The sequence below is a fragment of the Podarcis gaigeae genome, assembly GCF_964106915.1.
Source record: "Podarcis gaigeae genome assembly, chromosome: 1".
Lineage (NCBI taxonomy): Eukaryota > Metazoa > Chordata > Lepidosauria > Squamata > Lacertidae > Podarcis > Podarcis gaigeae.
The window spans coordinates 46,749,819-46,764,336 of record NC_139678.1 but is presented as its reverse complement, the minus strand read 5'-3'; the positions used below and the strand labels follow the sequence as shown (position 1 = coordinate 46,764,336).

At 38.3% G+C, this 14,518-nt stretch overlaps 1 protein-coding gene across 3 annotated transcripts in view; it reads left to right on the top strand.

The window, feature by feature from the left end:
* The window catches only part of PCNX1 (pecanex 1), a 77,784-nt gene that overhangs the window by 27,572 nt on the left and 35,694 nt on the right, over window positions 1-14,518 (top strand). The window contains exons 7-8 of one of the 3 annotated variants that reach the window (XM_083746158.1): window positions 6,279-6,411; window positions 11,900-12,084. The exons of 1 other annotated variant lie outside the window; for it this stretch is intronic. In XM_083746158.1, coding sequence (XP_083602284.1) covers window positions 6,279-6,411; window positions 11,900-12,084 — 318 coding nt within the window. The remainder of the gene's footprint in view (window positions 1-6,278; window positions 6,412-11,899; window positions 12,085-14,518) is intronic. One more of the 3 variants, XM_083746159.1, reaches the window with a different exon arrangement.

Sequence of the window (14,518 nt, the reverse complement as noted above, 5' to 3'; positions counted from 1 at the left end):
CTTCCCTTTTAATCATGATTAGACATGGGCTTGAAAACTCTGATCTGAGCTAACTGTGATACAGAGGTGGTACTAATCAGCTTTAGCTCCAAAAGTGAAAAGAAAGGAAGTGTGCAAGTTATGCAGGAGCCCATAGGGTGCTCCCACTCATGGTTAAGAACTTGGGTGGTTTTATTTCTTTGTCAGGCAAATGTGATGCAATAACCTAGAAACAAAGTTGGGATATTCATTGTAAACACCTAGGCAACCTTTTTTTTTTCTGTGAAGCGCCACATATTCTCTGGAGTAGTTAGTTGGAGGCCACTTGGTGAAAGTGACCGGGGCCAGAGGTAAAAGTGACTACCCAGAGAGTGGCTGGGGCAGGAATGGATTGGTCTTGTCAGAGTTCTGACCTGATAGCTTGCAGAAGGCTTTTGAAATTAGGGCCACAAGTTGTCCTCTCCTGACCTACGTAATAACTGACTAATGATTGGGATTTACATAGTACTTATTCTTGACAGTTAAACATACTTAACTTGGCACAGAAGAGTAGTTTACAGATAGTGGCATTACATGCAGCAGAGAGGAACTATTTCATTGCCTGTTTTAAAACTTCGGAATGGTGTCAGACCTTCGCTATGAATCTGTGAAAGATGAGTCATAATTGGACAAGATAGAATCAAGACTGCAGATATACTTTGTGGTGTACCTACATCCTTTTGAAATCAATTGGATATCATTGTTAATTCTAGTTGTGGAAGTAAATTAGCAAATTATTAATTTATACATCCTCATATGGACATATCAAGCGGCATATTGATTATCAATAATGGTTACTAGGATGAACATTGGATACACCACCCTACCACTCATAGCTGCTAAAAGCAAACTAGAAAATATTGTTGTCAGTTAACATGGGAATTCTTTGTCAAGATGTGAGATGAAATTATTGCTCTGTGCACTTCTGTTGCCTGTTTGGCTGGAGACAAAAACCTTGCAAGAAGTTGGGTGTTGGAAGTATAATCTTGAGGGTCATAGAAAAGAAGTTTTGGCTCCTAAGCTTTCCTCTTTGCCAAACTTGCTTTAAATTCTCTCTGCTTCTGCTGCTTCTGCTTCTCTTCCCTTGTGCCTTGAAAGGATACCAAGGATTATTCCTGTCCCCCTGGTCATTTTGCTGCTGTTGCCATGCTAAGCTTGACCTAGCGTGTAATTTGAACCCAGGCTTGTGTTTCAGTTTTCCCAGCCCAAACCACAAGCTATAAACAAAGAACAAACCTCGGTTACAGTTCAGTTAGTCTGGAGAGAGTTAAACCATGAGCCCAGCTTAGCACAGCGCAGCAGCAAAACAAGCTGGCAGCAGTGAAGTGGCCTCAGAGCTTGTGCTAAGCACTGGTTTTGTTTGCAGTCACACGCAAGTCAGGCTGTTTTGTATTTCCATGCACATAACTTTTGGGGGGGCCCAGCAACTTCCTCAAAGTCAGCATCAGTGCCTGATCTCCAGCAGGTCTCCCCTCCGTGTTAACTATGCATGTTTATGCACACGAAAGCTTATACCAAGAACAAACGTAGTTGGTCTCTAAGGTGCTACTGGACAATTTTTTTATATATTTCGTCTTCGTCAGACCAACATGGCTACCTACCTGAATCTATGTCCTTAATGGTTATTCATCCTTACTGGAATCTCATCTATTGGTGCCACTGGTTTATAGAAATCAGTTTGTGACTTAATGAGAGCCCAGGGCTGTACTTATTCTTTCAGTGACCCTGCATAGATGTCCATACTTTAATCTAAACAGAGCAAAGGTAATCCTCATATGTCAGTGTTCATTTTTTTCCTAGCCTCACTGTCTGGAATTAGACTGTTTACAACTTGCTTTCCTAATGCCACATTCATGTGCTTCATCTTTTCCATAAATTGTGAATCCTGTTCCAACATACCTGGCTTTTTTGTTATGTAGAGGTCAGCTACTTTGATGTATGCTTTCCCTTGAACATGCTACTTCTTTTGATGCTTTTCTGCCTAAAGTTCATGTACAAGAATAGAGGGTGCTTTCATGTTCAAGGGACAGAAGGACTTTACAGAGACTTACAGTTTTGCAGTGTGATTCTGAACAAAGCAGTGCACAAGCAGATTAAATGGGAAGGCTAGAGAGGATCTCTGTTAACAACCGCTACATCCTTTTCTCTGGCAGATGTAATGATCTCTCATACTTTTGCTTTGGTACAGAATCTAAGTGGAAACTGTAAGCCGCTGTTATCTAGAACTTTGAGAAGTTTTCTAGGACAAAGGCTATAGAAGATAGTACTGAAGAGAGTTACTAAAACACACATTTGTGCTAATAGATATGAGGCCTTGAGTGTACTGATAATAAATATATCAGAAGCTGCAAGTTTGTCACTGCTTCTCTACAAAGCTTTTAACTGGGCTATGCATTTGCTTTGTCAAGTTGATGTGTTAAGTATCTGCCTGGAAAATATGCCAATACTTATAATTAAAATGACTGTTTGAACTTGTAATTCCTTTCTTAATGTTCCATAGCCACCTTGGATTCATTATGATTTGCATCAAAGAACAGCTTGATCAGTAATGCATATAGGGTTCTATGCAGTTACAATGGGGATGTTTAGAAATAATGGCTTCATAATACAGAGGGGCAAGAATATGTTGTTTGTATATTGCTCCACCACAAAAACATGCTTTGGCACTAAGGAGTCGTGTACAGAATTCCACAATCTTTGTTGTTTTCCATCTAAGGAATGTATCTTGTATGCAAGATACAACAAGATAATGCAGAATTAAAGCTAGTCTGGTTCATTCCATCCTTGAGAGGGAAAACACCAACAGAATGACCTAAAGGTATATTAAAAATCATATTTTGCAGCTTCCTATACAGCATATTTTATGCCAGGTGTGGGAAATCTATGATCTTCCAGATGTTGTTGAACTATAATCCTTGTCATCTCTTAACACTTGTCATACCGGCTGGGGCTGGTGAGATTGGCATCCAACATCATCTGAGAGACTTACAAATACCCATTCCTGCTTTGTGTAGTACATCATGTTCTTATGTTGTCTCTGTCATTATTATTTTTTTAAATTTACATCTTGAAGTGAAATTCCTTATACACTTAATTTGGCTATTTATCCTCCATTAGTTGGAGCCTTTGTAATAACGCATTAGTGTTTCAGTTCTGTCAAGGTTTTTAAAAATCCTGTTGTTTTCCCTTAAAACTCAGTAGTTGGAAGTTTCTGCTACCTGTGGGAGAAAGATACAAGAAGTTTTGCTTGAATTTAAGAATTCATTATAACTGAAGAGAAATCTGGGTTTTTTATATAGTTACAGAGAACCAGGGTTTAGTTATTATAATATAACATTAGCTAAAACAAATATCACGGGGATCACAAATTTTTCTGGGCCTATAGATGCACATGCAATTTTGAGAGATGGCCATGGGCACACTCAGTATCTTCCTTTCTGGCTGCCCCCAGGAGACAGACAGAGACACACTCTGCCTTTTCCTGGGGTCTGGGTAAAATAGAGCTCCATTAGAACTAAAATGTATCCTCTTGAATTTGCATGATTTTACGTGGGGTCCCCCCAAAGATATTAAAAGAACTTACACTGGTAGACACCCAGTAAATATTCTAGATGACAGCACCACTGCAACAAGGATTTAAGGCACAGATCTTCATGAATATTTTACATTAGATGACAACAAATGCACCAACAAATCATAGAAGACATCTGTTATGACCTATGATTTGATGGTGGTTTTGAAGAGATCCCTTGGGTGGGAGGGAATCAATGTCTTTGCTTCACAGTTGATCTCGAAAGCACCAAATCCATGATTTTTGCAGGTCAGTCAATGGAGACACATGTGATCTATGATTTTATTTTGCGGGGAGGGGGCATGTAAGGACCAAGCAATTGTTTTGTAAAACAGTGCATACACTTCCTCCTCTGAAAATTATGTGGAAAGCTTGCTGTGTTGTGTGGAAGTAGGTGGGAGAGTGAACATGCACAACCTAACTAGGAGAAGCTTCAACTCTATTCTGACAATGACACTGCATCCCTTTGGATGACTGGTAGATTTTCCTTTTTTGTCCAAGCAGTGGCACAGCTAGGTACTATAGCAGCAGGCCTTTACATGAATTGTATCTTGATCTAACAGTAAATCTGTGCTTCACTTTTATATAGGCAGTGCTTGAAAAGTTCTGTGCTTAATGAATTGATCAGATAAAGTCCCATTCAAAGCTGATGAGCTACAAGAGAGGATTCTGCTCTCCAGCACTGAGTGGTGACTGAACTCATTAATAGGATTGCAGCAGAACTTGATGGTGTCTTCAGACAATGTTAAACCGTGATTTAGCACAAGTTGAACTAGTCCTGTTTTTGCACTCTTCCCTACCCCCTGTCCTAGACTCTGATTTGCCACAGGCTTTAATCCAGAAAAATGGCCTTCCTTTAAAAGAGTGATGTATGGTTAAATGGGATTGGGTGTGTTCCTGCTTGCATAATGCTTTGATATTCATTTGCCATTTTTAATGTAATGTTATGGTTAAATGTCAGTTTATAGAACAGTAGATAACAAACTTTGTAAACTGCCTGCTTACTTGATTTTTTGCAAACCACTTAGAGGTTTTATTTATGACTGTTTAACATTGTCAATAATACGAAGTTAAAAACAGGCATTTAAAGAATATCAAATATGTAATTAAAATCAACAGTAAACTAAAATCGAAACACGTCAGCATCTACAGATCTGGATAGGCTTGCCTAAACAAACATGTTTTTAGCAGGCTTTGAAAAGAGTATAGTGAAGTTGCCTGCTTGATGTCACTAAACAGAGATTTCAGTGCCACTGCACTAAAATATCTGTTTCTTACAAGTGTGGAATGAATATTAAGTGGCACCTGTAACAGTGTCAGTTCTACAGACTGAAGTGATTGAGTGGGCATATATGGGGTAAGGCAATCTTGCAAATAAACTGGTCCTGAGCTGCTAACAGCTTTATATGCTAAAAGTAACACCTTGAACTTGACCCAGTAGCAAATCTGTAACCTATGCAAGTCTCTGAGGAGAGGTGTTATATGCTCGCAGGGTCACACTCATGTCACCAACCGTGCTGCTGCATTCTGAATTTCTGGATCAATCACAAGGGAAACCCCACATAGAATACATCACAGCAATCCAAACTTGAAGTCACTAATGGCTGAACTACTGGGGTCAAGCTCTACCAGATTCAGGAACATCCATACCTGTTGTACCAATGGTAAAAGGCTCTTCTAGCTGCAGAGGCTGCCTGGGCCTCCAGTGGCAAAGCTGGATTGAGAAGCAACCCTAGACTATATACTTATTCCTTTCAGTGGAGTGCAACTCCATCCAGGGAAGGCAATTGACTGATTCCTTGGACATGGGAACCACTCAACCACAGTGCCTTTGTCTTGCCAGGATTCAAGCTCAGTTTATTTTCTGTCATCCATCCCACCATTGGAAGGAGGCTGGATTGATCTCCCTGCAAAACAAATTCAGGAGGATTTAACAGAAGGGAATCTCTGATCCTTGGAGCTTATGTGTCATGCTTGAGCATATTGGAACCAGGATGGATTGAGTTAAATCATCAAAAGAAAAGACACAATTCAGATCGTTGATCAAAAATTATCCATTTTATAATTTATACATTTCCAGAGCAAGTATGTTTGTAATTGGTTGCTAAAACAATTCAAGCATATTGTTTTGGAACTAAATGGAGTGTTTGTGCTCCATGCTGTAAAATCTTGCTAATGCAGCACACATGCTTTTTGAACTACAGAATTTTATTTTCTTGGAGGCTAAGGGACAACTGTAAAATTGATTTTTCTTTTGACTTTTTGTATGTGCTCAAAAGGACTTAAGGCCGAGGTCCAAAGAATAATTAAATTTAGTTCCTAAATCCAAGGTGGATTTAAGGTTGTTTTTTCCACCTTCCTTCAGAGTCGTTAACTTTCTAATACAGAAAAGCATATTGTGCATTTTAGAAGTTCATGGGTTCAATTTAATATATAAGTATAGATTGTTTTTGCATTTAAAATTAATTTAAAATAAAGCTATATTTTAAAAGGCAGACATAAAACAACATTGGTGGGTTTTGTTTTGTTTTTAAATGATAATTCCACACTTAAACTCTATGTGAGCAAACTCTACAATCAGAACAATTGTTCCTTCTGCTGCCAGGAAGTTAATTTGTGGGGGAAAGCATGAGATGCTCTGTACATAACTGGACTGGGCTCCAATTTGACTTGGTCTGTCTTGATGCAGCAGCACAAGCCAGTGAGGAGGTGGTCACAGTTCGTCGTGAGCGCAGCACATTTAGGCGTCAGGCAGTACGGCGCCGTCACAATGCAGGGAGTAACCCTACCCCTCCTTCATTGCTCATCGGCTCACCCCTAAGGTATGGTATCCGTGTTCCACTGTATCTAACATGCATGCAGCTGATCACTGCTTCCCACTCCCAATGGTGTTGCAGAATTGCTTTGTTTTGCCTTCCCTTCCTCTCCCAACCAACCAATATCTTCGAGCTGTTACGGCATGCATTTGTGATCTTTTTGGATTGCGCATGTGTACACTGCACTGTTCATGTCTCTCTCCCCCAACCTATTATCGTCAAAACGAGTAGGCCAGTGAATGACTTTGAGTCAGCTAAAATGCTAACAAACTGACATTAAAAACTAGCTCTTTCATTTAAGTTTGTCAAATCTTTCAATGTTTCATTAAGTTGCATTAAATGATCCATCTGTCTGCCTACTTCTGAATCTGAAAGCTTTCGAGAGCTGTGAGGTAGGTGAGTTCAACTTTTATGCAACCCCCCCCCCCAAAAAAACTGGCCAAGTCCTTCCTATTCTTATTAGCATAACTTCTGAGGACATTACCAATAGGATGATCCAAATCTAATTATTCAATCATTTACATGTGATACGTGCTCTCAAGCCATTCACAGTTTTAAATCCTTGATTCAGGTTGATTGATCACAAGGATTTCTGCTTCAAATCCAAGCAGAATAAATTACTTAATCAAGACTCAAATACCAAAGGATAAATATCTCAAATTCCTCTTAAAAGATTAAAAACAATAATTAAAATTTATATCTGTTTTAAAAGTCTACAATTAAACACCTGATTCTAAAGAACTGCTGTAATTTTGATGCTCATAAAGAAAACCTAAGAATGCCGTGTGCTACTGGATGCCAAAGGAAGGATGTTTTAGGAAAAAATAAATGTGCTGGTACAGGACTGGAAAGATACTTTGAATTCTTTGGATCAGATTTTTAAGTAGAATGAAAAAGTATAACAAATGTTATGGAATGAAATTGCAGAGTAAAGTGCAGAGCAAACATATAAACATATATACATACCATAACAGTCGGGTTTGTTTGTTTTTTACAGCAGTCTGCATCACCATTTGTAAAGCTTTCAGACCTCTGGCTTTATGACTAGACCACACCCATAGATTTACAAACCTATTTTGTCTCAGGTTGTCTTTAAACAATTTAGAGGACTGAAACAAAGCAAAGTTTTATGTTCACTAAACCAAATGCTGGCACAAGGCCCTTGTTTTGTGGTATGATTATTTTGTAAAGCTAGAATTCAAGGAAGTCGAACCCACTTAGAAGTTTTCTCAATGAGAGGAACTAAACTGGGTAACTCCAGGAAGGCATTTGATATTCCATGGCTATCATGCTTGTTGCTGCTGGATTCTTAATTTTTGAACCTTTATGAGGTAGAAAGTACTTTCCTCAGTTACACAATACCTATTTCACATTTATTTGTTTTCATGAGGCAAGACTCAATTAAAATGTCTTACTTAACATTTCCTGATAAATAATAGACAATGTCATCAGGATAGTGCTGGTTCTTTAAATGGAACTAGCAGAGAGACTTGTAAAATTTGTTAGTGTGTAGGCCAATAATTTATCCATGATCTGTTGGAATGACCATAGAAACCAATCAGCTTGACACTATGGGCCGGTCCATGCAGCCAGTGGGTGGGTGGGAGCTGGGTAGACTTGCCCCGTGCCTCGGAGGGCTAAGCTGGTTGGGGAACCCCATGAGGGACTGGCTGCTTTTTTGTTTGAATTTATAAATTCTAACAAGACTCACGCCTTGGGCCTCAAGACGTGTACTGCACAGGCCTGACTATGCGTGGTATTCTGTTAAATTTTTACTCTGAGTGGACCTGTTGAAATTAATAGACCTAAGTTAGTTATGTTGAATAATTTCAGTGGGTCTACACTGAGTAATACTTAGGTGTAAAGTAGGGTGGTATTCAACTATCATAATTTAGTGAGCATTTGAGATGCACACAAAAATGAACTCTGTATTGGCAATACTAAAAAAAACACACACTCTCCTTACACCTTCACCTCCTTAAACCCAGTAAAAATCATTACTGAAAATCATAATTTTTTTTATTATTGATTCCTAAAATGTGTAGAATTAGGCATACTGCCCATCTTCTATATTGCATTTGTGCTTAATGGAAAAAAGAGAATTCTCAAGATGGTTGTTTGCTCTTCTAGCAACAGAGTCTTAACATGAGAAATCTTGAGGTGTATTCATACTAGAGTTGTAATTACAACTAAGAACATGTATTGTGTTGCATCTAACTGTGTGGGAATACATTTGTGAGAAGTAGCTTTATGCAACTTTAAATCTGCCACTGTAGGATTTTTCTAGTATGACTAAAATTGCCAAAATTCATTAAGAGCTACTTTACACGGGTTCATAATTGTTAGGGAAGCCATTTGTGTAGATTATGCTCCAGATTATGCTTTCAGTGTCAGCTTTTATAAGGAAAGAAGAGTTCCTTAGGCAAACAGTGTGAGTTACTTGATGTGCCTTCTGTAATGTTCACACATGGTTATATAGAGAATTAAACATGAATTTGCATCTACTACTACTATTGTTGTTGTTTTACTAACAAGCTAGGAACTTCAACAGAGTGAATCCCATTTGTTGAAGTTCTATCTTCTGGAATTCTACATTATCCATTGTCTCTCAAGACAGAAGGATCCAACAACAGCAATCTTGGTAGTTCTTTTTCTGCTTTCTTGAAGAGTATACCTTCTCTCTCTGCGTGGCAGGTGGTTAATGTGTAGTCCTTCAGGTGTTGTTGGACCACAGCTCCCATCAACCCCAGCCTGCATGGCTAAGGGCCAAGGATGATGGAATTACAGCTCAGCAACTTCTGAGCAGGCCACAGGTTAGTCACCTGTCTTAAAAAGTGCACTTTGGGAAACAGTGAGGCAAATCCATATTTGAATAATATGAGGTTGTAATACAGAAGTAGGAACGTGGAGTCCTCTTCGCTTCCACTGCATTTAAGAAAGAAAAAAGCACATTGAGTTTGTCTCATTGAAATAATGTTAATAGGAACATAACCTCAGACAGCAGAAATATGAGATACAAGTTTTCTGATTATAGAGATAACTATTTTCCCGACCTTTTGCTAACCATTCTTGCAAGTTATTGTCCTCTCCTTGCACTTTCATTATGCCTCCTTCTAATACCCTTTTCACAAATCAGGATGTTCCTAAGTAACAAACTCAATGCTTTCTCATTTGAAACCAAAGTTGCCACCACTTCCAGCTAGTGAACCCATGCTTATCTTTTACCCTGTCAGAGAAGTGAAATAGTATATTTTAGGAGTGGCAAAAAGAATCTCAGGGCACCTAATCACTCTGCTGCCTACAATTTAGATACCAGACCCTAATAAATGTTTGGGAGTTTTCCAGTTCTGTGTAGAATTAATTTCTAAACATTTTGTAGTCTTTAGAAATGTGGAATAAATTTTTACCAGGTTAGGACAAAAAAAAATATTGTAATAATCCTTTCTGCTTCTTTCAAGTGTCAGAGTTGCTTCAGCCAATTGTAGTCTGTTGTAGAATTAATTTCATTTTTTTCAATGGCGAAGTAGTTGTGGTTGTTTAGTTTTTGGTTTTCCCCCAGAAAATCTAAAAAAATGCATTTACTTACTTACTTACTTACTGCCCTTCCTCCTGAAGGAGGCCACTTTGCACTTTCTTTTTTGGTGAAGAATTACTTCATATTCCAACGCAAAACTAAACAAACAAAATATTACCAGCACTCGCAATCTGAAACGTATTGATGAATCTACTGAAGTTCATCAATTGACCTGTTTCTAATAAGGACAGTTACTGAGGTTGGCTGCCTGACTTTCCAAGGCTAGACCTATTTTCTCACAACATTTACATGTACCTCTAGTGACCTGGATGCAATCACTTCCTCCTGGCTACTGGAGACTGGGTGTTGATTGCCCAGGATACTAGACACAGGCACTGAGCAACCACATTGGCAGAAGCTGCCTGGGCTGATGGGAATTCAAAACCACCTGAAGAACATCAGGTTAGGGAAAGCTGTCCTTAGAGGTACTGTATATGCTTAAATGAGGTCTTATTCCCAATAATTTCAGAGAGAGTTACATCTAGGTAAGGCTGTCGTTTAAGAGGAGCCTTTGAGAGGCTTCCTAAGCCCAGCAAATTCCCTATCTAAACTAATCAGTAGATGCAAATGGGAAAACAGAAATATAACTGCTGCTAAATTACCAACCAGTAATGTTTTCTGGGCAATTCAGACTAACATTGTTCTTACTGGCCTGAATGTGGCATGGCAGCATTTGTCTGTGCAACTGCCTTGAAAAATTGAAGTGAATGTAATGTGCCTGCAAGTGTTTGTTGATAGTATTTTATATTTATTGTGATTCCTCAGGCCTTACTGAAAGTTTCTCTGCTATTCACTTACAACAGTAATAGTTCTTTAGCTTCAACTTGTAGGTGAGTTAAAAGAATAATCTTTATAGTGTTTTTTGCAACAGTAGGAGTTAGCAAAGATTTTGGGGGAATAGCACATTATTATTATTTTTGCTTTCTGGGGGTTCTTGTTGTGAAGTCATGTAATAAAAAACCACACCTTTAGCAGCAGAAAAATCTAATCTAACTTGTGTCCTTGTGTCCTCTTAGAGAATTAAATTTAAATGCTATTTTAAGGAGGTATTTAATCAATAGTCTCCCATGGCATTTGCTTAGAATACATTTCTGGTATTAACATAACATTTAACAAAATTGAAATCTTTAATTTTAATGTCCCCCAAAATTACCCAGTGGGGTAGGTTATTGCTGTTTTCATTTTTTATTGCCAGTAGTCCATGATAAAAATGGGTTTTAAATTAGAAGTAAAATCTATTTGATGGGCTTCAAATTTCTGCAATACAGAGATGATCAGTTTCACAGCAATCCTCAGTCGCACTATTTGTTCAAATTCTCAAAGCATAAACTTTTCCGTCACCTCTGATATGTCAACATATGAACATTGAATTGAAATATATTGAAATATTGCATACAGCATAGTTGTGTACAAACGGCTACTTTTTAAACCTGTTTATAATTCGGCAAAACAACTGCATTACAAAACCGAGGCCCATTTATTTTTATTATTATCATCATCATTTTATCTTTCAAGAGTTTGACTTTGAACTTGCATGAAAGAGTGAACTTTGCAGTTTGTTAGCATAAGAAGAGCAAATGTTACTTTTTAAAAGAAATATACCACCACTTGATACCTCTGGCACAGTTCTGCACACTCAAGTACTGTTTAGGACCCTGGGGGCTTTGAAAGTTCTCGGGACGACATGAGGGGCTATTGAGAGTGGTGATATGGCTGAAATTTATTTATGTACAGTATTTACTTACTAAGTAGCCTAACTCCCTGGACACGTAACATGCTCTTGGTGCACACTGACTCATTCACTGTGGTTATACTACTTGTTTAACCTTTTTTAAGTATAAAAAAGTGTTAACTTGGTTTCTAGCTGCTGTTTCTGTGTTCTTCCCTGTAATGTCTCCCACCACCCGTGTTCTTTCGTAGCCTTCAAGATGTTCAGCAAGGACTGCAGTCCACAACCCAAGTCAAAGTCCAGTCCCGCCCCCATTCCCAGGCAGCAGTGCTCAGTGCTAGTGCCTCCTTGCTGGTGAGAAATGGGAGTGTCCACTTAGAAGCATCACATGACAATGCATCTGCTGTCGGCGGCAGCAGTTTGCAGGATGAACTTGGTATGCAGGCCTTATCTAACCTTGGTGCAATCAAAGTGTTTATGCAGCAGATTTGTGGCTTATAATGCACTGTAACTTGGCTTTGTTGATTTCTGAATTTTCAGGGCGTGTGACAGCAAATTGTTCTGGTCCCCCTTTTTTTCCTTTTTCTTTGGAACACTTTGCAGATTAAATTTACTCCAGGACCTGAATCACTCTTCTGAATTAGAACTTGAATGCTGCCTTGAGTACTATGTACTTTAGTCACATCACAGTACCTTAGGATTCTGTTCCTAAACTTTATGCAGTGCTTTTGAAGGCTTTAATTGGGCATGAAGCTGTATGTGTCCTACACATGCAAGAATATATTATTACATATTCAATGTTAATTTCCAGAATGCAGGTGATATATTTCAAAATCTGTTGCGTTCAGACCTACAGCTGTAAGTTGTAGTTGCTCTTAACAGCATGGGCATGTTAAACTATTTTTCAAGAAATAACCACAAAATTTCAGTTTTGTAGTAGAAAATGTTGCATTTGGGAAACAATAAAGATTGAGAACTCATGAGTTTCATGTCACCCTTTTGTTTAAGTAACTGAAGCATTGTAATGGTGAAAATTTGACCAGTATTTTTAATGAACTAATTATGAGTTAAGAATGCACATTTGCAATTTGTCATAGGAGTGACAAATGTTGCAAAGAAATGTTTCATGTTGGACTGTTCTACATTTGCACCAGAGCACAAAATGTGGCATTTGATCACTGCTAAATTGTTGGATCTTTTATACAGAACCTTATTAATATTTTAGGAAGTAGAAAAACATTTAGTGCTTGACAGCTTTCCCTTTTTAATTTATGTGAGGGATGAGGAAATTGCACAAGCCATCATAAATATAAAAGCACTCCTGGATTTCATTCAAGTGTTAACACTTTCAATCTTAAAAATATCACGAAAATAATATTTTATTCTTGGCTTATATTGATATCTCTGATCTGAAGTCAAAGGACTCACATCAAGTAATCAGGATGAGCCTTCACCCCCTATCCCATTCACAGTATGCACATAAAATTAATAGCGTTTTCTTTAAAAACAAATTATTTTCTTTTTGAGAAGTTTTAGTATTTCATTTACATAGGTGAATTCCAGATGTCTCATTTTTCTGGTCTGTTAACTCTTTTTATTCTGTGGCAAAATAAAGCACTGGAATTTGGTGTTGTCTTTTTGTGATTAATTGAGAATAGTAGTGAAACAGGAATATTTTATTTGAAAGGGACTGCCTTGAGGATTCAGTGGGCAGGAAGAAGAGCCTTTCCACTAAAATGACAACTTATAGACTGCAACAATCTTAAGATAATATTAAATAGCTTACAATATGCTATACTCCTAAGCTCACAGGTCTTAGTCACATTTTTCTAGGAGCAAGTCCCATTAAATTTACTTCTGAATAGAAATTGCATTAATTTGTTTTGTGGAGGCACTTCAGATCAGTTTTTCAGTCCAATAAGTTTGACTTCTTACTTTTTGTTTCTTTGATAGAGATTCTGCCTGTGGATTCAGCTCTCCTTTTTAAAATTTATTTCTTGTGTTGTCTGAGTAGGTATGTTGAATGTATGTGCTAAGTTTCTTCATTCTCCCATGTGAATGCTACCACCAAAAAGCAACAAGCACATTTTGTATTGGCACCAGATAACTTCCAGGTGGATTTTTCAGCAGATAGCAAACGATACAGGAAGCCATGCTGATTGTAATTAGTCCAAGGCATGGGTGAAAAGAACAGGAGAGGTCTTGGAGCACAGTCTGAAAAGTGTGGTTCAGTGCAGACTTCCCTACTAGGAATCTCTTCCATGAGATACCATATCCCCTACACCATCCTTTTGGAGGAAGCTGAAAGCAGACCATGAGTTTACAAGGTCCTTTCAAATGTGATGTCCTTGAGACTCTGGGAAAATAAAACTAAGCTATTTCCTGTGTAATATTTCTAAAACTGAGTTTAAGGGAGGGGGTCCTTGTTGGTTGGACTTGGAAATTCTCCCACATTACTTGACAACCCTAGTGGTTTTCAGGCTGGAATCAGCTTGTAATGGCAGCCTGTCATAATTCACTTTTGAGAATCCTTAAACAAAAGAGGGCCTGCCATTGGGCAATGTCAGTCTCTCTCTCTCCCCCCCTTTCTGAAATGTGAGAAAAACTATTTAGAAGGTTTGCCCATATAATCAGGTGCCATCTACTGTTCTGCTGAAATATTACAGAATCCAGTTATGCTTTGTATAGGGTCTGTCTTGTGGTAAGACTGGGGCCACAAGCATTCGGATGTGACTGCTATTCCTAGCTCCCAATGAGAATGCTGTACAGCTACCACCACTGGTTCCAGGACATACCTCATAGACTGTAGTTTTAATTGCTGTATGGTGTGAAGGATATTTGTGACGTTGGCAGGACTGAATCTACTTTCC